Source organism: Staurois parvus, unplaced genomic scaffold, assembly GCF_062004578.1.
Source record: "Staurois parvus isolate SC_StPar_1 unplaced genomic scaffold, SC_StPar_1.0 ptg000748l, whole genome shotgun sequence".
Classification (NCBI taxonomy): Eukaryota; Metazoa; Chordata; class Amphibia; order Anura; family Ranidae; genus Staurois; species Staurois parvus.
This window is the reverse complement of record NW_028318544.1, coordinates 1,078,000-1,105,537: the sequence shown is the minus strand read 5'-3', so window position 1 is coordinate 1,105,537 and position 27,538 is coordinate 1,078,000. Positions and strand designations below refer to the sequence as shown.

At 38.2% G+C, this 27,538-nt stretch overlaps 1 protein-coding gene across 1 annotated transcript; it reads left to right on the top strand.

Annotated features, from left to right (window-relative positions):
• Window positions 1-1,952: 1,952 nt before the first annotated feature.
• Window positions 1,953-26,354, top strand: TCF24 (transcription factor 24). Its single transcript, XM_089654256.1, has 3 exons — window positions 1,953-2,089; window positions 8,563-9,023; window positions 25,761-26,354. Exons 2-3 carry the CDS (start codon window positions 8,577-8,579, stop codon window positions 25,872-25,874), a joined length of 561 nt encoding a protein of 186 aa, XP_089510382.1. The 5' UTR covers window positions 1,953-2,089; window positions 8,563-8,576; the 3' UTR covers window positions 25,875-26,354.
• The last annotated feature ends 1,184 nt before the right edge of the window (window positions 26,355-27,538 follow it).

The window sequence follows — 27,538 nt, the reverse complement described above, 5'->3', positions numbered from 1 at the left end:
GGGGGTTGTTAATCAGTTTCAGCTGCTTTGGTGTTAATGAAATTAACAACAGATGCACTAGATGGGCAACAATGAGACAACCCCCAAAACAGGAATGGCTTTCCAGGTGGAGGCCACTGACAATTTTTTTCCCTGCTCCTCTTTTCTGACTGTTTTTCACTAGTTGTGCATTTGGCTAGGGTCAGTGTCACTTCTGGTAGCATGAGGCAATACCTGGACCCTACAGAGGTTGCACAGGCAGTCCAACTCCTGCAGGATGGCACATCAATACGTGTCATTGCCAGAAGGTTTGCTGTGTCTCCCAGCACAGTCTCAAGAGAGGAGATTGGAAGAAATTCAGATTCCAGGGGAGACAAGCAGTTAGGAGCTGGACACGACCGTAGAAGGTCCTTAACCCATCAGCAGGACCGGTATCTGCTCTTTTGTGCAAGGAGGAACTGGATGAGCACTACCAGAGCCCTACAAAATGACCTCCAGCAGGCTACTGGTGTGAATGTCTCTGTGAATGTCTCTGACCAAACAATCAGAAACAGATTTCATGATGGTGGCCTGAAGGCCCGACGTCCTCTAGTGGGCCCTGTGCTCACTGGCCAGCACCATAGAGCTCAATTGACATTTGCCATTGAACACCAGAATGGGCAGGTCCGCCACTGGCGCCCTGTGCTTTTCACAGATGAGAGCAGGTTCACCCTAAGCACATGTGACAAATGTGAAAGAGTCTGGAGAAGCCGTGGAGAACATTATGCTGCCTGTAACATCATTCAGCATGACCGTTTTGGTGGTGGGTCAGTGATGGTCTGGGGAGGCATATCCATGGAGGGACGCACAGACCTCTACAGGCTACGCAATGACACCCTGACTGCCATTAGGTATCGGGATGAAATCCTTCGACCCATTGTCAGACCCTACGCTGGTGCAGTGGGTCCTGGGTTCCTCCTGGTGCACGGCAATGTCCGGCCTCATGTGGCGAGAGTATGCAGGCAGTTCCTGGAGGATGAAGGAATCAATACCAATAAATGGCCCCCAAGCTCGCCTGACCTAAATCCAATAAAACACCTCTGGGATGTCATGTTTTGGTTCATCCGATGCTGCCAGGTTGCACCTCAGACTGTCCAGGAGCTTAGTGATGCCCTGGTCCAGATCTGGGAGAAAATACCCCAGGACACCATCTCATTTGGAGCATGTCCCGACCTTGTCAGGCATGCATACAAGCACTTGGGGGCCATACACACTACTGAGTACCATTTTGAGCTGCTGCAATTAAATTTCAGCAAAATGGACTAGCCTGCTGCATCATTTTTTCACTTTGATTTTCGGGGTGTCTTTGAATTCAGTCCTCTGTAGGTTGATAATTTTAATTTCCATCAAACGATGGGGCATCCTTACGTTCCTAACACATTACCCAGTCAACATCAGTATAAATATCCAGCATGATATGTTTCCCTATTGAGATTTGATGTGTTTTCAAAGTGTTCCTTTAATTTTTTTGAGCGGTGTAGATAGAATAAACGTATGTACTGCAAACTACAGAGCTCTCTCAGCCTAGGGATATGGCTTTGGTATTAAGAAAAAGGATTCACCCTGTATTCAGAATTCAGAGGTAGTTCTGGATGACAGGGTGACACTATGTCCCTATAACTTTGGGACAATAACTTTGCAATGCCCTTTTTACAGTTTAACCTGCATTTTACTTCAATAAAAAGTGTTGTTTTCTGCTGGAAGCTGGGGAGCAATGTCAGGATATCTGTGACACTGGGAGGAGGGCTGTCAAATGTGACACTTGTAAATCAGTCCCTAGGGTTCTGCAGTGACCCAGGTAATGGGATCGGCTCACACATGCGCACTGACTGGTTCAGGTCATTTGATCTCCGGGTGGGGTGTGCATAAGAGGGCAGTCAACTAGCTGAAAATGTTTAGATCATTTCAAGCAAGACCACCGCCTTGTCTGCTGGTGAGAGTGAAGGCGGCCAGCACTCCATCCAGCTCCTGGATCTAGTGATGACAGCCAGCTCCCCCTGATGGTCTGATTCTGGGGATCAACTCACATTCATTCCTCCAGTGCTGCACCTTCACTCCACCCTGGATTCAGGTAAGTGGATCACCTCATTCACCCCATCCCTCTCCCATCATCATCTCTCACCCTAATAAGTGTGCCCCCCCCCAGAGAGGTACCAATCAAACAACTGACTTTGTCCGAATTCAGGACGAACTTCCCTAGATCGTTCAAAGTTTCTAATACTATTGACTGGAAAGACTCCGAATTTAGCATAAAGTTTTAAAAAGATCAAAACTTTTGCTGTCAAGAAGTTTTATTAGGATTTGTAAAAATCAGAAAATCAGAAACTCTATAAGTCATACTCAGCCTTTTATAGGGGGGGATACGGGCTGCTCCTCCAAGGGATCGCTGCTGCTCTTATCACACTGTGTAGCATTTCATATATATATATATATATATATATATATATATATATATATACATAGTGTGTGTATGTATATATATATATATATATATATACACACACATATATATAGTGTGTGTGTGTGTGTGTGTGTGTATATATATATATATATATATATATGCATAAATGTTGTTAGATCAAGATTCCTGAAAAGGAAATATATATAAATGTTGTTAGATCAAGATTCCTGAAAAGGAAAAATAAAGTGAGTTCCAGAAAAGTGGAGTCTGAAAAAATTGTTTATTTAGTTTGTATTTATTAAAAAATGTGTTGCATTTATATATAAAAAAAATATATATAGTGCATATTTCATTTGTGTATAATGTGTATTATTTGCACTCGTAGAGCATTTCATTTTAAATGTTCTTTTGTATATGATGCTATGAAATAAATAATCCAGGAGTCAAATCTGCCTACCCAAATATTCAATTATAAAAACTAAAAAAGAGAAACTAGATGAGATCACTTATTTGTTTAAAAATATAGAGAAAGTTAACACTAATTTGCTGTAATAATAAACAAAGTTTATGTCTGATGTTAATGACAAAACGACAGTTATCAACCAGCAGCGTGTGATTCAAACGTGAATCCGGCTGAAAATACGTTGTGAATATGTATCGCTCTTTAGATAAGGGACTGGGGGAGGGGGTGTTAATTGTTTATTAAACTATTCTTTATTTTTATGCAAACCTAAAAGTAACCCGAATCATTTATGGAGATTAAATTATAGAGCTTCTAATATATTCAAGTTATAAAAAAGGACAATTTTGCAGGACTTCGTGAACAGGATTCAATCATCCAATCGTTACCTATATAAAATATCCATAATAACAGCAACAATATTAATACTGACAATTATAGCACGATACTCTGTGTACATTATGATAAATAGCAGAGCCTTTTTTATGATTTTCAAGTTTACAATGTTACAAATCAGCAGAGTTTTTTGTATTTAATAGTAGATGTCATTAATACAAGCCCTGGGCTCATTTCACAGTCAGCGGCAATCACCATAAAAGTATTCCAACATAAGAAAAGGAAAATAAAGTAGTGTAAAGTTCAAATCAGGAGGAGTAAATTAAAGTAAAGCAGTTTTTTTCTGTTATAGAAGCATTTTGTCTTAGGAAGTATAAATTTAGGCAAAGCACATGGAAATGATCCTGTTCAGGGTTAATGTAACGTATGATGACATTATTAATTACCACTGTATGCGTGTATGTAAAAAATATAAATGTGGTGTAGAATTTATATAGACACACACACACATATATATATAGTATACTGTGTATACCCATCTTTCACTTTCACTCTCTCTATACATTTTAATATATACAGTACATATGTTACATTGTTATATGTTATATTACATATGTAATATATATGTACAGTATATCAATGTGTATATATCAATATTTTGCAAACTTGTGTCCTGAACAATACTGAAAAGAATATAAAGTTAGAGAAGTAAATGCCAGTATATGAAGCATATTATTAGAGGTCTGTGTGTTGATGACTTGCCCAGAGCTGTAGGAGTGATGGGAGCTTGTGAATGTCAAAGCTACGTCTATGTATACTTTTTCTACATCACTTGTTGAAATAGTGGATTTTGTTCCAGAAACCACTTATTTGGATTGCATTCCTTCTGTAGGATTTTCTGCACCTCTGCTTTATATTTCATAATCCTGATCTCATTCATCCAGCAGTCAGCTGTGTATTCTTGTATAAATATATCTGATCTGATATACAGCTGTATACACAGATGTTCTCTCTGTCAAAGCCAAAGATGTCTGTGCCAATTTTTTTTTTTAAGTATTGAACACAGGAAAGATGGCTGATCTTGGCAGGCTTCTAATCTGAAGAAATATGATTAATTGTAATTGGTATAGAAATTACTGTGAGGATCTGTCAGAAAGCAAAGAATACTTGGACATACAGCAGTTCAACTACTGGATGAAGGTCCCACCAAGTCTTTAAGTGTTTGGATTAGTATTCCCACAATGCAAAATGTCCTTTGCACACAGGCATACGAGTGCACATAGTATTGGTCACAACTGATTTTTTTTTGGAGGTAATAGGCTCCTGGCTGTTTGAGAGTTACCTAAAAAAAGGTATATTTTCCACTGCTGATCACTCAACAATGATATTATAAATGTAAAATTAATTTCTGCATGGTTTCAATCAGCCCTGTGACACTTTGATGATACTTCATATGCAATATATTTAATTTAAATTATTGAGAGTGAAATAATTACATTTGGGTGATTAACATGCCATTGCAGAAACATGCCAGATTGCCTAAGCATAGCTCCTGCATATTGTTTGAGGATTACTCACCAATATAAAATTTGTATGAGAACTGCCTTGCAATGCATGTACCAGTGGCAGGAAAGCCAAAAAGGGATTGCAGTATTAAAAGCAGGACAATCTTAGAAATATTGTATATATATATATATATATATATATATATATATATATATATATATATATATAATATGTATAAATCATGTTTATTAAAATAGAGTTTCTACCTGTTTATATATTTCTGTGTTCTGTGCAAATATGAAGGTGCCAATAGGTTTAACAATTGTATAGTGTAATTGATAACCACTCATTAGGTAGTTTTGACATGAAAGCTGGCTTTTCACTGCTCTGCTGGCCCATCAACCTTCCTGATTCTCATCTAAGAAGCTGTTCAGTTTAAAGTCAAGGTCAGCTGAGTCTACATTTGTTCTCCTGGACTAACTGGCCCCTCTATGAGCACATGAACCTATTTGTCTGGTATTTTCCAAATAACAGACAACCGTTTAGTACCCACTGGATAACCTGCTGAAAATGTAATCATTCTTCCAGTGCATAGTCCCCAACTGTGAAATGTGCTCCAGTGAGTCAAAACAGGGGGAAAACACAAACTTATCTTCATCTGTAGGAGTTATAAACATAAATGGGGTTGATTTACCCAAGGAGTAGAAGCTATTCAGTTTGCAAAGAAAATAATTTCTATTCCTATAGTAAATAGTTAAAAAATTTGATCACTTTGGGGTGTCTGTTCTCCAAAATTGGGTCATTTTGGGGTGTCTGTTCTGTTTTTTTGTACTGTCTTAGCATGATTTTTTAACAGGCAGAGAAAGCTCAATGTTTAGAGGCATTTGTGTTATCTTCATGCCTCTGAATGTAGCTCTGTTTTAGCCAATGTGTTCAGGCATAAGGTGGCTTTGAGGTTCATATTTTAGAGCAACATTCTGGGGCATTTAGAGAGGAGCTTACTGGCACAATTTATGCACATAAATGAACATGTATGCATGTATAATAATTCCAGGATAAACAAATATTCTAGCCAATAGAATGAGTTTAGCACATACGCATCTCAATGTCATAGGTCTGTAAACATACATAAATTCACATCATTATGCACAAGAATTCTTTATGTTGGATTTTTCTGCCAGCTTCTGTCAGAAAGATCCAGCATAATTGGGAGTTTTTAAAGCTCCTTATACTCACAAAGTTGCTTGGGAAAATTGCATAAAAAAATTCATCCAAGGAGAGATCTGCTGTATGGTTACAAAGAATATTCAACTGCTGATCCCCTACAACAACCCACTCACTGCCTCAAATATGCATTCTGGCTTACGCGTTTCAAGGGAAAACCTTCATCAGAGTTCCCTTTGTGAGTATATAATAGTATACTATTTAATGTTTTATCACACAATGCCAGTGCACTCTGTCTGTTCTTTAGTGTATGCAAGGATTCCCCAGTCTGGAGAAAGTTGAGTTGTGGATATCATCACTTATTCTTGCGAGATCATCTGAATGAACTTTGAATGCACATATTCGTATATATACATTCAGTTGTATCTGACTCTCTACGATTCTATGGGCCAGTTCTCTTGACACCATGTTTGATACAGTTGAAAGCCTTTTCCATAAAATGTTCTTGGCAATTTTTTTAGGAGGTAGGACCCCAGGTTTCCTCAGCACTCCTCAATTGCTTGGGACTGACATGCAGAATGTGATTACACATGTGCATAGTCAATCTGTACACATAATAGGACCAATTACACAGAAGCCAGTTTAACCTACCACCATGTCTTTGGAGTGTGGGAGGGAATCCAGGGTACCCAGAGGAAACCACATAATTATAGGGAGAACTTGTGAGTCACATGCAGATAGTGTTCTGGCTGAAATTCTAACCAAGCACCCCAATGCTGCAACACATAAGTACTAACCACTTATCCACTGTGCCACTCTAAACTTTGAATACAAGCACTTAAATAGCAGAATTGTATAATTTTACCACTTGAGTACTGATAGTTTGTATCTATTTAACATCATGTAGACAGTGGTGTAAATAAATATAGATGAACTTCCAAGGTTCTGCATGCATAAATTGCAGTAATATTCTGTTAAGAATTGTTCATATGTACAAGGAAATGTGAGAAGAAAATTTGTTCTTGGGTAGTTAAAAAGACTCCTCCAGGTGAAGATAAAGGATTTTAGGCATTTGGGGGGAAACTTTCATAGAGATACAAACTCCTCAAGGTGAAATGTTGATTAATAATATGGGTAATTATATTATTATTAGTTGATCAATAAAAATTATTATTATTTCATTTTTGTTGAGTAAAATTTGGCTGTTCACTTTTTAATAATGCTGCTGTTCAAATTTCTCAGGAAATATTTGCTGCTGCTAAATTGAAAAAGTACACCATGGAGCAGGGCCCTCCTAACCCCCTTGTATTGAACTGTATTGTTGCTGTATTCTCTCCCTTTATATTGTAAAGTGCTGAACAAACTGTTGGCGCTATATAAATCCTGTATAATAATAATAATAAAGTACACTGTACATTGACACCAGCTGATTTTTTGAAACCTTATGAAAAACTGGTATGCCTGAGTTCACCCAGCAAAGTTAAAAATTCCCCTTTGAGAGAGGGCAGTAAATTGTCTTCTCTAGAATATTGGTAGTAAGTGCCGTGCATCCACATAGAGTACAAACAATACAATGGTATACTGGTATACATCTATTGGCTCTTCTGTTGTGGTGAACTGCAAGTCTAATCATACCCAGTAAAATTGCTAACCTTGTCATTTTTGTTCTATCACATTTCATAGAAGTAATATGTGGCTCCATTTTATGGGACATTGGGTTCATTTTGACCACACACAGCATTGTGAAAGGCAAAATAATACAATATTGTCGTTCCATCTGGATTGGTCCGATGGATAGATCCATTTGGAATGCTTGTGTGAAAGGGGCCTAAAAGTTATATAGTTTGTCAAACTGAAGCAAAATACAGGTCTATCTAGTTCAACCAACAGAAAACAAATTATAAAAACCTCCTTACATAGAACCCTTTACCCACAGTTGATCCAGAGGACTGCCAAAAAAAACCCAAAAACATATAGCATGTTCCTGTTTACTTCAACAGGAAGAAAAAAATTCCTTTCTGATCCCTTAAAGCAATCAGTTATTGCCTGGAATATTGTATTTATTGGGCTTTAGTTAATAACATCATAAACGGAACAATTATGTGTACATATCCATACCAACTATACAAATTTATTCTGCGTAATATAGTCATAAAAATAAAATATAGCTTTTAAGTAGCTGCCTTGTGGTATTAAAATGTCCAAACTTGTGATAGTTTTCTTTTTAACAAATTAGTATTTATGACTGATGTGAATGTCTTAGATTGTAAGCTCCAAGGAGCAGGTCCCTCCTAACCCTCTTGTATTGAACTGTATCATTGCTGTATTGTTTCCCTTTGTATTGTGAAGCGCTGAGCAGACTGTTGGTGCTACATAAATCCTGCATGATAATAATAATAATGTACAAAATGTATGTAAAGAAAGAGCTGCGTAAATGATGTGCGCTGTATAAATACCTTTAATAATTTAATAATTTTTCTTATTAATTATTTAATAAATAAATAAACCTATTAGGTTGTAAGTTTGTAAGGTTGGGAATAGGACCCTCTTAACCCTCTTGTATTTTATGGTATTGTAACTCTACTGTCTACTTTAAGATTGTAAAGCTCTGCACAAACTGTTGGCACTATAGAAATCCTGTATAATAATAATAATTATATCAAATTATACATTACAGTGTGTTGTGTGGATATGGTGGAGAAGGTCCAGCACCCTCTGGTGTCCAGACTGGTGCATGTCAGAGAAGAGTCACCTGGAAGCTCTGAACAAGACTCACAAATTTCCTTGGACAGAGGAAAACTTGAGGGATCAAGGGCAGGAGGAAGTAGCGGAAGTGGAATGGGGGGTCGTCCAGCTGCTGCCAATGCTGCCCGTGAGAGAAACAGAGTGCAGACCTTACGTCACGCTTTCCTGGAGCTCCAGAGGACACTACCATCTGTGCCCCCAGATACAAAGCTGTCTAAGCTGGATGTTCTTATACTTGCTACAACCTACATTGCACACCTTACCCGCAGTCTCCAGGAGGAGGATGAGAGGAGCCAGAACCTCCCATCCACCAGCCCCAGCAGCTCCAGCAGCCTCAGTCCAGATCTTCTTGGGTCTTTACACAGTGGAGATGGATACTTACATCCTGTCAAGGTGAGTTATATAGTCTGTCCATAACTGTTTTCATTAAGTGACAATTCACACCAGAAAGCAGTGAGGGAAACCCATGTTCTGTGCGTATTTCCCACATCACGTTCAAAACGCACTGTAGCGATCTGCAGTGGGTGTCAATGTAAAGTTAATGACACCCCATATGCAGTGCGTTTGCCCACACCAGATCATGTGGTACAAAAGTACCCTGTCATGCAGTTGCGGTGAGTTTGCAAAAGTACTGCATGCACTACTTTTCCTGCGGTGCAGTGCGATTTCAGCTCATTCAAAATGAATGGGCTGAAATTGCACCACACAGACCGCCTGTGAATTGCACAGGAACACAGAGCACATTCCTGTGCAATTCCTGGGTGTGAACCAATCCTAAAATTACAATACAATGAAACTGGAATTTAAACAATGAGATATAAAGATGCCTTCAAGAGCAATTCCAGGCAACGTAAAACAGTCAGTTTTCCACTCAAGCTATCCAGCAAATACTGTATGTGTGCTAAAATAGTACATTTCACTCAATTTACCTTCATCTGGATTCTCTGCAAGTCCCTGTAGAAAAAAGTCAGAGAGTACCTTACAAGATCACTGTGAGAGTACACCCTGAAGCTGTGTAACTTTCTGAGATACTAGTTTCTACCTACTATTTTTTTTTAATATCAGGCTCCTGTCAGTGAGAGAAATCTGAACTAGTTATACTTGGAAATAGCTCTCTTACCTAAAGCAGATCTCCACCCAGAAGGGGAAGTTCTGCTTTAAGGCTTTGTCTCCTGCTCTCCTTTAAGGATTGACACCTTTGGGGAGTGGGGGAAGGGAGGTGGGGAGCGGGTAACCGCAATTGACAGGTACCCGCTTTCACTTCCACTGTAATCGCCTAAGGTGATCGGAACTTGTCCTCCCCCTTCACTCCCCCATAGTCTTCTGGGACACGTGATAGGTCCCAGAAAACTACGGGACCATTCTCAAAGTGCAGCGCTATTCGCGCATATGCAGTGGGCACCCGGCTGTGAAGCCACAAGCTGTCACAGCCGGGTGCCCACACTGAAGATGCCGGCACTGGGGAGTGAAGATGGCTGGTGAAACCAGCGGTGGTGAGGACACTACTGGACCAAGGGACAGGTAATGCCCCGTACACACTATAAGAATATTGTACGAAAAGTTTTGTACAAGGACCGATCGTCCGATAATGGGATCGTAAGTTCACAGCTTTCAAGAGCCGATCACGACAATTTGTGCGACAATATCCGAAGTGACAAGCGCAAAAATTTTTCTCGCACGATACCAGATCATATGATTTTTGTTTAATCGGTACAGTAGTCCTCCGAAAATATAATACAAATACAATACATGATATCACTTTCAAAATTCTTTTCTTTCATAGGAGAATTTTCGTATCTTTAATAACCTTTTCACTTCTGATGTGAGACTAGCAGGCGATAAAACACGGGCGATTGTTCGTCCAATGTCTATATTTTAAATGTCAGCAGCTCCAGTTTTCGTAGCTGCTGACTTTTATTTATTTTTTTTATTCAACTGGAACTCTGCTTTAATTGTAGGTGTTCTCAGATTCACCAAGCCTGACAAAAGTTGATTTAAAAATCTCTTGATCATGGTGGAATATTACCTATCAGGTGCAGTCACTGTTCCACATTGCCATTGTATTCAAGCAGCTGTGGTTGCCTAAATACAGTAGCCAGCACTGTAGATTCCTCCAGGTACGCTGTTAGTGTGGAAGGTGAAATCAATTTATTTTCAAACTATGTATGATTGCTCTAACTGTAGTGCTTAGAATGTAGCTGTCATTCTCATCCAGGGTTTTATTGAATCATAGGGTTCCTCCAAATGTTACTTGGGTTTCATGAGCCATGGCAGGTTGGCTCCTCATTTGTTGCCTGCATAGTTCTAGGGGCCAACATGAGTTGGCAGAGTCAGTGGCATAACCCCAATGATGCTTTTATCTGTCCGTAAGGCCGGCATTCTTCTCATTGACCACCAATTTAATGAGGCATACCTAGAGAATTTGTTGCTCTAGGTGGATCAGTTTTGGCACTGAAATCCTCTCATTTAAAAAATAAATATTTTTCAGTAATATTCACAAAATTAAAATGAAGGGTAATAATAATATCCAGAAAAGAAATATTACAGACTCTCTTACATTGGTGGTTAGTAAAGATTTGTCTCATTAAATTGGTGGTCACTGAGAAGAATGCCAGCCTTACGGACAGCTAAAAAGAAATAGTAATATTTCTTTTCTGGATATTATTATTACCCTTCATTTTAATTTTGTGAATATTACTGAAAAATATTTTTGAAATGAGAGGATTTTAGTGCCAAAACTGATCCACCTAGAGCAACAAATTCTCTAGGTATGCCATATTATTATTATGGCTATAACTCACTATCTTTATAATGTACCGTGAGCTGTCAGTAACATTTTTAGCTGGGGTTTCCTAGGATAAAAAGGTTGAGAAAGGCTGATCTAGAGTATATACTTATAGACATGGGGTTGATTTACTAAAACTGGACAGTGCAAAATCTGTACATGGTAGCCAATCAGCTTCTAACTTTAGCTTGTTCAATTAGACTTTGACCAAAAAAAATTTAAGCTGACTGGTTTCTATGAATAGTTGCACCAGATTTTGTACCCCATAGTATGCTATGTTGCAAAACTGAAAAAAGAGAGAACTTTGGGTATTTTTCTCATGTAATCAAAACACAAATAAGCAAGTATAGAAAAAAAAATATCAGAAAAAACTTTATTACAACAACCATAACCATTAGCCAATCATCCCTTAGATTAAAAGGTATTGCCTTATCCATGTTATTTGATAGTCATGAGAAGAGAAACCAAGTGCAATTCACTTGTAAGGCAGTCCACTACTGCTGATAACCTTAGAATCAGTTGATATATATTGATGTCAAACAATGATCTATAGATATCTGCTGTCACCATGCATGCAGTCTGGTTTTCTATGGGATCATTGGCTAATAACATTGATTTTTGTTATAATTATATTTTTTTCGGATTTTTTTTCACTTATTTGTGTTTTGATTGAATCTGAGATAAGTACCCAAAGCTCTCTCTTTTCTTAATTTGATATTTGGAGTAGGGTCTGTGTCTCCCCCTTTTTTTTCTCGCAGGGATTGCCTTCCCAAAATAAAGAAATATGCTATAAGCGTCTAGTCATTTGCCCTTACTGCAATCCTCTTCAATTAGTAAAGTTTGTACCTTTTTTTCACTTGACCATGAAAAACATTCTAATATGTATCCATTTATAATTATAATAGAGAACTGAGATATCCCAAAATAGGAAATGGCACTGAATTCTTAGGAAAGTTATGCAGTTGCTCAACAATCTTATTTGGTGCTTCTTCTCTCATTTATCTTCATAGTTACATAGTTAGTCTGGCTGAAAAAAGACAAAAGTCCATCCAGTTCAACCATAAAAAAAAAAGTTATAATCTTATACCCACAGTTGATCCAGAGGAAGGCAAAAAACCCCCCCAGCAAAGCATGATCCAATTTGCTCCTACAGGGAAAACAATTCCTTCCTGATCCCCCGAGAGGCAATTGGATATTCCCTGGATCAACTTTACCTATAAATGTTAGTATCTAGTTATATTCTGTGTATCCAAGATAGAATCCAGGCCTTTTTTAAAGCAATCCACTAAGCTGTCCAGAACCAACTCTTGAGGGAGTCTATTCCACATTTTCACAGCTCTCACTGTGAAGAAACCTTTCCATGTTTGGAGATTAAATTTCTTTTCCTCCAGATGTAAAGAGTGCCCCCTTGACCTCTGTAATGACCTCAGGGTGAATAACTCTACACCGAGTTCACTAGATGAACCAATGATGTATTTATACATGTTGATCATATCCCCCCTTAATCTCCTCTTCTCAAGACAGAATAAATTCAGTTCCTCTAATCTTTCCTCATAGCTGAGCTCCTCCATGCCTCTTATCAGTTTGGTTTCCCTTCTCTGTACTTTCTCCAGTTCCCCAACGTTCTTTTTGTGAATTGGTGCCCAAAACTGAACTGCATATTCCAGATGAGGTAGTAGTAATGATTTCCAGATTCGTTATAATGATATATATACAACACTTTCTTCTGATTAGGTATCTGGAACAAATGATTATAACAGATGACCTCTTTCAGAATTGTAAAGCATATAACAATCTGGGACTGTGATGCAAATGTCTGAAGTGTTTACCAGTGTATCAGATGCATTATTACATAACTGAGTAGAAGGCTGATTACCTTTTGTATCACTTGACCCTCCCTCCTAGATTTTAAGCTCTAACAACCAGGACCCTCTGATTCCTCCTGTATTGAATTGTATTGTAATTGTACTGTCTGCCCTCATGTTGTAAAGCGCTATGCAAACTGATGGTGCTATATAAATCCTGTATAATGATAATAATTGATGGCACAAGGAGCACCTAGGTAGCTGAGAGGCGGACCTACCACTACAGATAGGCAGAGAAATAGCCAACCGTCCAATATCTATACCAGGCAGGAGGCAGCTGGGGGAAAATAACACAGAACAAAGTCAACAACACAGAAGTAACAAAATGAACTGACATCTGTCAGATGGTAACGCAGTTGAAAAGAAAAGGCCAGAAGAGACAGCATGGTACTGGATTAATGGAGAGAAGTATAGTTAAGTCTGAATTCAATCTAGGTTGCCCTGCAGACATTTATAAATTGATTAAAGTGGGTGGAAAATTGTTAGGTGTTCTTGATATTATAACCTAATTAGGCCAAGTGGTCAATATTGATCAACATAGTCAATGATGCCACATGCATCTCCAACCCTTTATGAATGTGTAGCTGCAGGGCACGGAATGCCATAGCTGCTGATTGGGATGGCACTGTCAGCTTCCTTCCTGACCAAACCCAAGCTCATTCTAATCTCCATAATTAGATAGAGGGGGTTGCTTTGTAGTTTACAGAAGATATCTGAGAAAGCTGATAACACTGTTTGAGATTTCAGTTCATTCCACAGGAACTAATGCCACTCATATATGGATAGATTTCTCTCACTCAGCTGAAATTAATCGATTTCTCCATCCACCCTAGGCAGTGAATACCCAAACAGTGCCTGCATCTGACAGAATGCAGTTACTATTCAGCTGATAATTTTCCAGACAGCTCAGTTGATTTTTAATCTGACTTTTGTTGAGCTAGGTGGTGCTAACAAGGCCACCCACAGCTCGAAATTTGTAAATTTTTTAAATTTGAGCAAACGTTTGTCAGATTTAAATACAAGATTTATGACGTGCAAAAGTATTTTTCTGTACTTGGAGAAATTGCTGCCACCTCCTCTAAAGACTTGTATATCATTTTTTCTTGGGTTTAGATATACTTTCTGGTGTTAAACATTATTTAAAAATTCAGCAGAAATAACAATAATTCAGCACTGGACAGGTAAGCTTGCATGTCAGGAATAGCACACCTACACCACCAATATAGGTGGTGAGCCTTCAGAATTTATTTTGTGCAGAGCAATCATCTAGCAGCCTTTATAATACCAGTATGCCAAAATTATCCTCAAACACGGTATACATGTTCGTTAATTGACTGCTAAATGTATTAATACTTAATTCATAATTAAATATTTTGATGCATGTCCAGCTTTGAAAAATGCCAAATTAGGTTCTGGTGCTCTAAAGTTTACCAGACAAAAGATTATTTGTATTTATCACGCTTACAACAAACGTGAGTACTGTCCATGATCTTTCTTAATAATATGCACTAACGGTTATATTTTCAGGATGAGCTTTTGGGATATACCCCTTCTTCTGAGGTCAGGGAAAAAAAGTATACCCCAAAAGCTTGTCCAGAAAATGTAATGACTAGTGCAATAAAAAAAAAAGACAGACAATTTTCAACTGTATTGTTGCAAGTGCACTAATAAGGCTTCAATCAACTTTGTATTTGTCAGAAACAGTTTGGCAGTAAGTCTTTAGTTCCATCAATTTTTCAATATGATCATTTTGGTTTTAATAGTTAGGATTAAGGTTTAGATAGGGGTTCATTCAGATGGGTGAACAGGCTGCTGCATTCAGATGTGACTAAACCCTGTTCCCGTGTGGAATTATAGACATGTAACTGCGGCGTCAGCCATTAATGTCCCTATATTAACCACTAGCCTACAGGGCACTTATACCCCCTTCCTGCCCAGGCCAATTTCCAGCTTTCAGCGCTGTCGCACTTTCAATGACAATTGTGCGGTCATGCAACTTTGTACCCATATGAAATTTTTAACATTTTTTTGAGACAGATAGAGCTTTCTTTTGGTGGTATTTAATCACCTCTGGGATTTTTATTTTTTCTTAAACAAACCAAAAACCACTGAACATTTTGAAAAAAAAATTTTTTTCTTAGTTTTTGTTATACAATTTTGTAAATAAGTGATTTTTCTCCTTCACTGATGTGCGCTAATGAGGCTGCAGTGATGGGCACTGATAGGCTCTATGCGTTTCGTCATCAACGTCCTCACGGAACGGGGCAGTCGATGACGAAACGCATAAGGCAGGGTTGATTGATGTGACGTCATTATGTTTCCCAGTGGTCTACGGCACATGTGCGGAGTAGTTGGGTTCGTCTATTGTGTCTAACATGCTGTTGTTGCTGGTGTCGGCTAGGACACCGTTTGCTGTATGTGCGATGTGTGCATATTAAATGAATCTATTTTAAAAGGTACTGCACTATGAGTTATTGTTTTTTTCCCCGAGTGCCTGGTCCAATACCCTATGGAGGGGTCTATAAGAAGTGGATTTTCCTTGTGATACACCCGACTGCAGAGTATTACTCCCTGGAATCGAGTTATTAGCCAGATAGTATGTGCTGCAGAGTATTGCTCCCTGGAGATCAAGTCTTTTAAAGCCAACTATCGTTTCATCAGCTTGCTGACCAACACTCCCAGAGCAAAAGCGCTTTATGCTGATTTATACTAATATCAGCATCTAGCTCTGGTGAGTTACTTTAGTATTTTCTGGTGTTGGATTGTCACGGTCTTCTACAATTTTTTTCACTTATACATACATTTTTTTCACTTTATTTGGACTTTTTTATTATTGTTTTTTCACTTTATTGGACTTTGTTTGATATCTATTTGTTTGGAGACATTTATTCACATACAGTGGGGCAAAAAAGTATTTAGTCAGCCACCAATTGTGCAAGTTCTCCCACTTAAAAAGATGAGAGAGGCCTGTAATTGGCATCATAGGTAGACCTCAACCATGAAAGACAAAATGAGAAAAAAAATCAAGATAATCACATTGGCTGATTTGGAAAGAATTTATTTGCAAATTATGGTGGAAAATAAGTATTTGGTCACCTACAAACAAGCAAGATTTCTGGCTCTCACAGACCTGTACCTTCTTCTTTAAGAGGCTCCTCTGTCCTGCAATCATTACCTGTATCAATGGCACCTGTTTGAACTTGTTATCAGTATAAAAGACACCTGTCCACAACCTGAAACAGTCACACTCCAAACTCCACTATGGTGAAGACCAAAGAGCTGTCAAAGGACACCAGAAACAAAATTGTAGACCTGCACCAGGCTGGGAAGACTGAATCTGCAATAGGCAAGCAGCTTGGTGTGAACAAATCAACTGTGAGAGCAAGAAAATGGAAGACCACTGATAATCTCCCTCAATCTGGGGCTCCACGCAAGATCTCACCCTGTGGGGTCAAAATGATCACAAGAACAGTGAGCAAAAATCCCAGGACCACACGGGGGGACCTAGTGAATGACCTGCAGAGAGCTGGGACTAACGTAACAAAGGCTACCATCAGTAACACACTACGCCGCCAGGGACTCAGATCCTGCAGTGCCAGACGTGTCCCCCTGCTTAAGCCAGTACATGTCCGGGCCCGTCTGAAGTTTGCTAGAGAGCATTTGGATGATCCAGAAGAGGATTGGAAGAACATCATATAGTCGGATGAAACCAAAATAGAACTGTTTGGTAGAAACACAACTCGTCGTGTTTGGAGGAGAGAGAATGCTGAGTTGCATCCAAAGAACACCATACCAACTGTGAAGCATGGGGGTGGCAACATCATGCTTTGGGGCTGTTTCTTCGCAAAGGGACCAGGACGACTGATCCATGTACAGGACAGAATGAATGGGGCCATGTATCGTGAGATTTTGAGTGCAAACCTCCTTCCATCAGCAAGGGCATTGAAGATGAAACGTGGCTGGGTCTTCCAACATGACAATGATCCCAAAAATACCACCCGGGCAACGAAGGAGTGGCTTCGTAAGAAGCATTTCAAGGTTCTGGAGTGGCCTAGCCAGTCTCCAGATCACAACCCCATAGAAAACCTTTGGAGGGAGTTGAAAGTCCGTGTTGCCCAGCGACAGCCCCAAAACATCACTGCTCTAGAGGAGATCTGCATGGAGGAATGGGCCAACATACCAACAACAGTGTGTGCCAACCTTGTGAAGACTTACAGGAAACGTTTGACCTCTGTCATTGCCAACAAAGGATATATAACAAAGTACTGAGATGAACTTTTGATATTGACCAAATACTTATTTTCCACCATAATTTGCAAATAAATTCTTTCCAAATCAGCCAATGTGATTGTCTGGATTTTTTTTCTCATTTTGTCTCTCATAGTTGAGGTCTACCTATGATGCCAATTACAGGCCTCTCTCATCTTTTTAAGTGGGAGAACTTGCACAATTGGTGGCTGACTAAATACTTTTTTGCCCCACTGTATATGTGTATTTATATATAAGTTTTTTACTAGCGCAAATTATTTTGTTTTTTGTAGAGGAGAGAAGCTGCCAGGTTTGAGGTAGTGGCATGGGGAATGTGGTAAGAACATGGTACTGTGGAGGAGAAAGGGTAGGGAGAAGCATAAAAATGAGGGTCAAAAATAAAGGGGGAAGATTCACTAAAACTGGTGCGCTCAGAATCTGGTGCATGGTAGCCAATCAGCGTCTAACTTCAGCTTGTTCAAATAAGCTTTGACAATAAAACCTGGAAGCTGATTGGCTTCAATGCAGAATTGCACCAAAGTTTGCACTCTCCAGTTTTAGTAATTAAACCCCAAGAGGAAGGAGAAAGCAAAAATCGCTACTGGAGGCAGAATTTCCAGCAGCAAAACAGAAGTTTTATGTATAAAACTTTTATATTATTTTTTTTGTTATTTATTTATTTATTAAAATTTTCTGGTACAAAAAATACATCCAATACATAATAAGAAGACAGGAATACACATCACATGCACAGCCCCATTACCTAAGTTCCCTTTGCACCACCTTTTTCCTCTCCCACCATCATCTACCCCCATCCATATCCTCTTACTTCCATTTTCCTTCCTCATGGTTCTCTATTTCTGTACCCCTCCATCTTACATCCTTTCTTTCCCCCAGGATCTCAGTTAGACTTCTTCTGATATATTCCACCTAGACAACAATTCATTCCAGATATTTTTTTGATGTTTTAAAATTTAACCAGCTACTCCATATTTTCCCAATTTATCCAATTTATCCACCGCAAGATGTTGTAACTCCTCTAACCTATAAATATTCTCCACTCTATTTATCCAGTCTTTTACTCTTGGTGGTTCTGAGACTTGCCAGAATTTGAGGATCAAGCCCTTGGCCACACTGACTAAATGATACAATACCCTATTCCTGCGCAATTTTATTAAAAGTCTGAATGTATAAAACAGACTCATCCAAGGATCTCTCTGAACTGTAATCCCACATATTTCCTGAATGAATTGTATTATTTCCTTCCAATAATCCATTATACTCGGGCAGTCCCTCCATATGTGTCCCATACAGGGGCGGACTGACAACTCATGGGGCTCCCGGGCAATAGGGGATCATGGGGCCCCTGTGTCCTTGCCCAAACTCAAAAAAGCCTATGAAAATGGTACCAGGGGCATCTCATATGGCCCCCTACTGACTCCGGGCCCTCGGGCAGTGCCTGAGTTTCCAAATGGTCAGTCCGCCCCTGGTTCCATAGTTCCCTTTTCCCCACAACGGTGAAACATCTACTTGTTGTTTATGCGCCTTGCTCAGTGTGATATACCATCTCGCCAGGCATTTATAGTTCATCTCAACTGTGCTCATATTTATCACCCCATGTGTTAACCTAAATATTTTATTCCTTTGCTGTTCATTCAATTCTGTTCCAAGTTCCTGTTTCGATTTTTCCAAGAACCAAGGAGGACATATACCTTCCATATCCATGAGAATCATGTATATCTTAGAGGTAATTCATCTAAGAGCTGTAACTACGTTCACCAGTTTTTCAAATGGGTACATATCCTCCTCAGTCCCCAGTGGTTGTGGGAGCACTGGAACAAAGTGACTTATTTGCCCATACCGCCATTCATCTAATGTGAAAAATAAATCCTCTTTCTGCTTAACTCTAAAAAAGTGTACAATTTCCCTTTGTTCAATATATCCTTCAAACTTGCATTTTTATCTTTAGCTTGCTTCGGCAGCACATATACTAAAATTGGAACGATACAGAGAAGAAAACTTTTCTAATATTAAAGTGGAACTAAAGAACACAATACTTACCTTATTTCGGGTGCTGGGATGCGGCTGTCTTTTTTCGCCAGCATGGGATCATGTGCAGGAGTTCAATTATTTCTGCATGCAGGATCTGTGCGGGAATGTCAAAGAATAATGTCTTATAAATCAAAGAGATTTTTTAAACTACTCTGGGAATAAAGTAAACTTTGACCTGTGTAATTTTAGAGCTCATTTTCGATAATTAGACATGTATGGAGACTGAACACTGGGATGACAATAACTCTCCTAATTATAGTTTTTCTACATCATTGTTTTTTAGTAATAGAATAAAATCATTAGCAGTCAAATATCCCTTCATACTCCACATCAAAGTATTGTTGTTAATAAGGAAATAGTGTAAGTGATGTCTCTATTTAATGTAGAGTTGATGGTGGTGGTATCACATTACACTACATTAATCTTTCTCGGATATAATATATACAAGGTCCATGTTCATTTCACGCCAACAGGGAAACAGCAGCTTTTTTACATTTTATTATTTGGGGTAGAACTGTGTATGATGGTTTTCTGTTAACATATCTGTATTCCTGAAATTAACCTTTTAATTGAAGGACTGTGCAATTCTTTAGATTCTTCACTTATTTCATCCTGTAACATACCAATATACCAGGACATTCTTCCTTCCATTAAAACCAATATTGGGGCATTACATTTTCCTCCCACTGACCAGCAATGTAGAGGCACCATGTAACATAATCCTAACTTCTGCACTGATGTGAGTAACATACTTGATCTTGGTCTCTGATTGAAAGTGTTTATTGTCTCAATGGTTGCTGGTTGCTAAGTAGTCCTCAAGTGTTTTCATGAAGTTCTTATTTATTTATTTCAGGTACGTATATAGTGCCATCAATTTATGCAGTGCCTTTTATATATATATATATATATATATATATATATATATATATATTGTCCATGCACATCAGTCCTTATCCCTCAAGGGGCGTACAATCTAAGGTCCCTAACTTACATTCATACATACATGTACTAGGGCCAATTTAGACAGGAGCCAATTAACCTACCAGCATGTCTTTGGAGTGTGGGAGGAAACTGGAGTACCCAGTGGAAACTCATGCAGGCACAGGGAGAACATGCAAACTCCAGGCAGGTGATGCCATTGTTGGGCTTGCAACCAATGACCCTAGTACTGCCAGGTAGAAGTGCTACCATTTAGCCACTGGGCTTCTCCCAAGTTCTTCTTGAAATTGGAATGCCAGTCAAATTCTAACTAAGTCTAAATCTACTCCCACCCACATTCTACGCTTATTCTATCTACCTTGTAAAAGGAAAGATGTCTATACTTACCTATCCTACAGGTTCTCCAGTCCGGTCACATGATCAAGTCCCAGCATTGGCTTCAGTGTAGAGGAGAGAGAGACAACAACGGCTGCTCCATAGTAAGCCTATGGGTGACATCATTGTCCAGGCTCTACAGCCGTTGTTGCTGCCTCTCCTCTACACCAAAACCAGCACTGGGACTCGATTAAAGGTAGACTTCTTTTCCTTTACAGAGTAGATAGAATAATCTTGGAACAGGGGTGGGGGTAGATTTAGGCTTGGTTAGAATTTGACTGGAATTCCACTATAGGGTATGTTCAGACATAAAAGCATACTGTATGTAATGGGAGAGTTTAATGTTTTGAAAAATATTATTTTCCTAAGGGTAGTGTGTCAGTGAGTGTCTTAGTTTGGGGCAACATACCCACTTCTACACGGATCTCAAATTGGCACTAGTGGCTGTGTCTGTACAGCAGCTGTATACCAAAAGGCATGAATGGGACTACTTGCCTGCGGATGTAAAGAATACCTGTGCATCCCACGTGGGTGAAGACAGCCCGTGGCATAGGTCTGCAGTTCGGTACGCCCCTGTGAATAAGGCCTAGAACTGGCATGTGAAACTTTCTGCTGCTCTTTCTTACATCATTTTACAACTTAATGGGGAACTACACTTTATCTCAGCAACACAAACCAAAAATGCTATTTAATTAATTTTTAATATTCAACGCCAAATCCCACATCCATCCATATCTCCATGCTTTATTTTACTGAGAAATCACTTAGAAAAACACCATTCTAGCATTTCTGGCCATGGTCATCTTGAGTGCATATAACCATCATAGTGCGCACATAAACAGTTTGTGATATAAAGATCCCATATTACAGAAAAAGTCCTTGTATAATAAATAATATTGATTTTTCTAAATAGGGTTGCTCAATTCTTGTAAATATTTGTGCACCTTACTGCCATGTGCAAAAACACCCTTCTGTGTTTCTCCTTCATTACCAACAATCATGGAGTTCAGTATAAATAAGCGGCAGAACGTCCAATGGCCAACTCCTGATGAAGTCACGTGTTCTGACGTAACGCGTAGGGTGGACCAATGATGTCAAGCAGTACAACTGGAAGTTTGTGAGCTGCTATTTTGTGAGTCACCATAGACCGCTGAATGTGATATTGTGGAAGCTATGCAACTGTAGTGTCCCAGTTGGACACTTTTTATATGAGTGCACTCAATCTTTTTCATAAATGTTGGTTGATATTAATGATACACTATGATTTTCGCAGGATATGCTTCATAATAAATAGGAAGAACATTCTGGAGGAGAGTGTGGAGGAACCCACATGGAAGAAAAATATATTTAAAAAATATTTTTCCCAAATATATTAACATATATTTGAAATACTACAATTTTTGCTGTATTCAATACATTAAAAAAAAATAAAAAAAAATAAATATATATATATATATATATATATACTCTATGTTGAAATGCGTTTGTTATATATTACAAAATATATTTTCAAATATACTATATGTCTTTAAAAATACATTTAATATACACTTTTGGAAAACATTTACAAATATATGTTAAAATTACTTTGCTATGTGTTAAAAAAATCGGAAGAATATATTTAAAAAAAATATTTTTAAAAAAATATTTTTCATATATTTCATATATAAAAACAAATTTCAACATACAGTGTGTATATATATTGAATATGGCCAAAATTGAGGAATTTTAAATATATGCCAATATATTTGGGAAGAAAATGTTTCAAATATGTTTAAAATATGTTTTCTTCCATGTGGGAAAGTGGAGCAATAAAGGAATTATACCTGCTCGGGTATAAAGAGAAAAAGCGCTGTTTGACCTAAATATTTATAGGTCAAATTAAGGTTGGTGAGAGTACGTGTGTCCGTGGAGGAGAAACACAGAAAGGTGCCTTTGCACATGGCAGGAAGGTGCACAAATATTTACAAGAATTGAGCAGCACTATTTAGAAGAATCGATATTATTTATTATACAAGGACTTTTTCTGTAATATGAGATCTTTCTATCACAAACTCTTAATGTGCGCACTGTGATGGTTATATGCACTTTATATGAAGTTATATAGGTAATTGCACATGCACTTTATTATGAAGATTGCACATATGGTATAAACTGCATTTTATATTGTGCAGCCCTGATTCATAGAGCATTTACTGTTTACATATGTGGGAACACATTCAGTGTAAGCAGCAATACTATATTGGAGGTGGGAGTTTGTGAATTGTTATTTTGAATATATTTTCAGATGATTCATGTAGTATCTAATTCCAGGAAGCCATCTGCCCTTAGCTCAGACATGCAGGCAGGAGGGTGTGCTTAGCTGAGAAAACCCCTCCTCCCCTCCTGAAGGCTCCTGGGATGTATTATATAATTTGCCCGAGCATGGAAACTAGGAAGTGACTAAAGAAATGTAAAAAAAAAATTAAAACAAGTGAATATGATTTACTTTCCTATCTAGTTACTAATGCTAGCAGCAAAAGGATTAAAAATAGAAAATGTTAGTTGAGAGAGTGAAGTTCCAGCTGAATACAGGACATGCAGGAAAAATTTGTTTTCTGTTTCTGCGCTAAAATATTGTAAGCTGCAATTTTTTACTATAATATCAAATTTTAGTAGGAATTTATGTAGGTTTGACCCACAGTGGACAAATTGCAGCTCCTCGATGATTTAGCCCACTCAATTCAGCCCACTGTTTCATCTGAGTTTGTGATTATTATTATTACAGTTTGACTGTAAAAAAAAGCACTATTTCTTTCACTGATTTGTTTTATTAAATTCCATATTTTTCCCACTATAATGGCAATACATTTCAAACAGTACAACAGTGTACTCCAAAATATATATACCAGCTCAGTGATCTCTGTGTTATTTCTGTGGATTATTAATAGATTTTTTTAACTGAAATCCATAGAAATAAAAACTGAGAAATGGTACCTGCTTAAATCATTGTGTTATCTGCAGTACAAACTATAAAAACTTGTTTGCTACTGTATTGATACTTCTAATACTGTACAATCATTTTGGTATTTTTGAAATTCCTGATCTATCAGATCCCAATAAACATACAATAAGTTTTCTTCTTATTATACTTTCTAATAGTCGGGAGTTCTAGAACTACCTGTTGGGTAGTGCATGCCACGTCTTTGGTGTCTGATGTGGAGTGCCAAAGCATACAAAAATTTGCAGAAAGGAGAGGACACATAATTAGAGTCAAGGAACACTACACCCTCTAGGAGCACAAACATGTATACTACCTTTCTACAAAATGATAATGATATGTTAATGTTGATGATACAAGCAATAAGGAAAAATGAGTAGACTGTGCTGCCTCCTTCTCCCAAGCCACAGCAAGAACAAGGTGAATCAGTATGTTGAATCAAAATGACGGCAAAGACAAAGAGTGTTTTATTGAGGATCCCACATAGTAGGACATAGCTGATGCATTTTAACCTAATAGAGAAATAAACACAATGATAAATATTATTCGGATTAAGACCTGAATGGACTGAAATGCATCACTTGTGTTGTACTATGTGGCTTTTTTTTGTGCCTGGCTGTGAGTGCATATATACAGCATATATATGTTATATAATATTGTTATATTATTAAAACATTACATTTATTTAGGGAAAGTTAGGGAAAGAATTTACACAACTTTTTTCTTGTGAGCTTTCCCTAAATCTAGGTTCCAAGATCTTTCTTGATTTGTTCAGTTGCAAACCCACCACACCATTTCTACACAATCTGAAGGGCTAAATTTTGATCACCCTAAAGTCAACTGTCAAGTCTTCAAAGTAGTATTAAGTAGTATTAAAGTAGTAATAAACCCTCAGCATTTGTAGTTTAACACACTGAGCACAATAAAATAAAATAAACATAGTTACATAGTTAGTTTTGCTGAAAAAAGACAAAAATATATCCAGTTCCACAATAAAAAAAAAAGTTGTAATCCTATACCCACAGTTGATCCAGAGGAAGGCAAAAAAACAGCAAAGCATGATCCAATTTGCTCCTGCTGGGAAAAAAAATTCCTTCCTGATTCCCCAAGAGGCAATCAGATATTCCCTGGATCAACTGTACCTATAAATGTTAGTATCCAGTTATATTCTGTGTATCCAAGAAAGAATCCAGGCCTTTTTTGAAGTAATCCACTGAGCTGGCCAGAACAAATATTTTCCCTAGTATTTGTTAAAACACCTACTCAAGCAAACGCGGTTTGAGTACTGTTGACTCCTGATCTCTCAGTGTTGCCTCCTGGAACTTCCAGCCTTCAGAAAAAAGAGCTATCCATGGACAGTGCAGTCTTGAGTCAGTTTGTTTGAAGAAGGGAGGAGCAGGGGAGTGCCTTGCCATCCTTGGCTATGGGACTGTGTGTCTCTATTGTTACAGTGTAGGGAGACACAACCCTAGTCCCTGCATGAAAGGGTGGCTCTATGGGATGCTGCAAGAGAAAGGAGCCACCCAGACACAGGAAACCTGGTGCAGCGGTCATGGCACCAGCTTAAACTGGAACATGGGCAAGAATTCAAAGGTGAAGAAGCTGCCTACTACCTTTCTTTGCTTATATTTATGTATGCATGTAGATAGATTTGTAAAATGTTGGATCTTTTTTCAGACATTGATGTGGGGCTTATCACAGGGGAGACATTTAAATTGTATACTCATATACCATACATATACCATACTACTTACACATTGGAAAATTATATTTCAATAGGATTTCAGCTGCTTTTCAGAGCCTATAAGGTTCTTGGACTGTACTAAGAGCTATTATATAACTATAATTGGGATTGTTTTGTAAGTTTTTTTCTGTTTCTCTTGCAGAAATGGCCCATGAGATCCAGACTTTACATTGGAGCTTCGGGGCAGTTTCTCCACCAGTCGCCAGGGTCTGAGAACCAAGATCAAGATGAGAACACTCCACGCTCAGAGAGCTAAGGCCAGGACCTTTGATACAATGCAGTAAAAGACAGCTCTGCATTTTATGCCTATGAACATTCTACCTGGGACGTCTTGCTACTGCTGTACCAAGATCTCTCCAAAAGCCCTTTACTGGATTGAAGTACTTGTATAAATGACATCTCCTTCCAGTGAATGAACATAATCATTGACGTGTATATGTATTTATTACAGTAGACATTCGTTCAAAGGTGGTAGACAAATGTTTAATCTATGAAGATAGAATATTATCCATTTTAGTGGTTTAGCAATAAGAGGAGAGGTGGTAACTACTGCTACTGGGTACATGTGTTACCTGAACACTTTAGGTAGGCACAGGATGAGCATTAAAGTGGACTTGTCAGCGTTAAAAATCTTTCAAGACTACAAGCAAAGCAGAAGCTGAAATGAAGTATAAAAATGTTGGAATTTGGGAACAAATAACAGCTAAATAAAATAAAAAAGCTCATCCTTCCCTGAGTATGAAATGCCATTGGAATTATGTAAATTATCTGTAAGGCTCCATGCACACTGGTTTAAAAATGCTGTTCCTAGAGGAATTTAGCGTTTTGCCTGTAGAAGCAACTAATGATATCCTATGTGTACATTCACATTAGGTAGTCTAGAGGCATTATTTAAGATCTGTGTTTAGAGGCAGAAAAAACCCTTCTGTTTTGAATTTTTGAGAGCATTTTTCTGGCAGAAAAAAAAAGAAGCTAAACGCTAGTACAAAACCGCTAAAAATTTACGTTTTTTTCTACCAAGAGCACCAACAATTTTTAAGCTAGTGTGCATGGAGAGTGTCGAGAAAGTAGAAAGATTTCATATATACAAGGTTTTCGCAATGGAATTTGTATATCTCAGAACAGGCAACTTCTTCAATGATTTTAGGATGGCTCCTCATGTTCATCACAGTAACAAGCTTCTTTTCACAGATTATCTCAACGAGCGGTACATTCTTCTATGATGACATTACAAACATACAGTGTACCTACACTACAGTGCACCAGAAAGCACATACTGTGACTTGTGGTGCACTATGTTCCTGAAAATGCTGCAGGTGCATTTTGTTTATAAATGAAGGGACTGGCTTAAAGCAGAACTAAGCTCTCTCAATCAAATTTAACTATTTTTAATCCCTATGCTGCTAGCTGGTAAATATATAGGAAGGTATATTATATTTACTTGTTTCATTTTTTTTTTGTTTCTACAGTTGCTTCCTGGTTTCTGGCCTAGGCCAAAATTATGTCATACATCCCTGTTTCCTGTACATCTGAGTTTTCATGGCATTTTTTATCCTTCATTTGGAGGAGGGGATTTCTCAGCTAAGCACTCACTCCTGTCTGGATGCCTGGGATAAGGGCAGATGGATTCCAGGAAGTAAATGCTAAATTAATAATCTGCCCTTACTCAAGATGGCTGCAACTAGAAATGCTAGGGGATATTTTTCAAAGTGATTTCTCAAAGAAATAAAGCATACAAACATGGATGGAAGGGTGTGTTCGCTGTGAACAGTAAAACATTAATTAAGTAGTGTTTTCACTTTGTGGTACTCAGATACAGTTTAGTTTTGCTTTATTGCATGCAAAATTGTTAGCGCACTCAAAAGCGTGAAGGGGCTCTTGCAAAGCTATTCAACTAGCCAAACAGCTAAATACACAGGA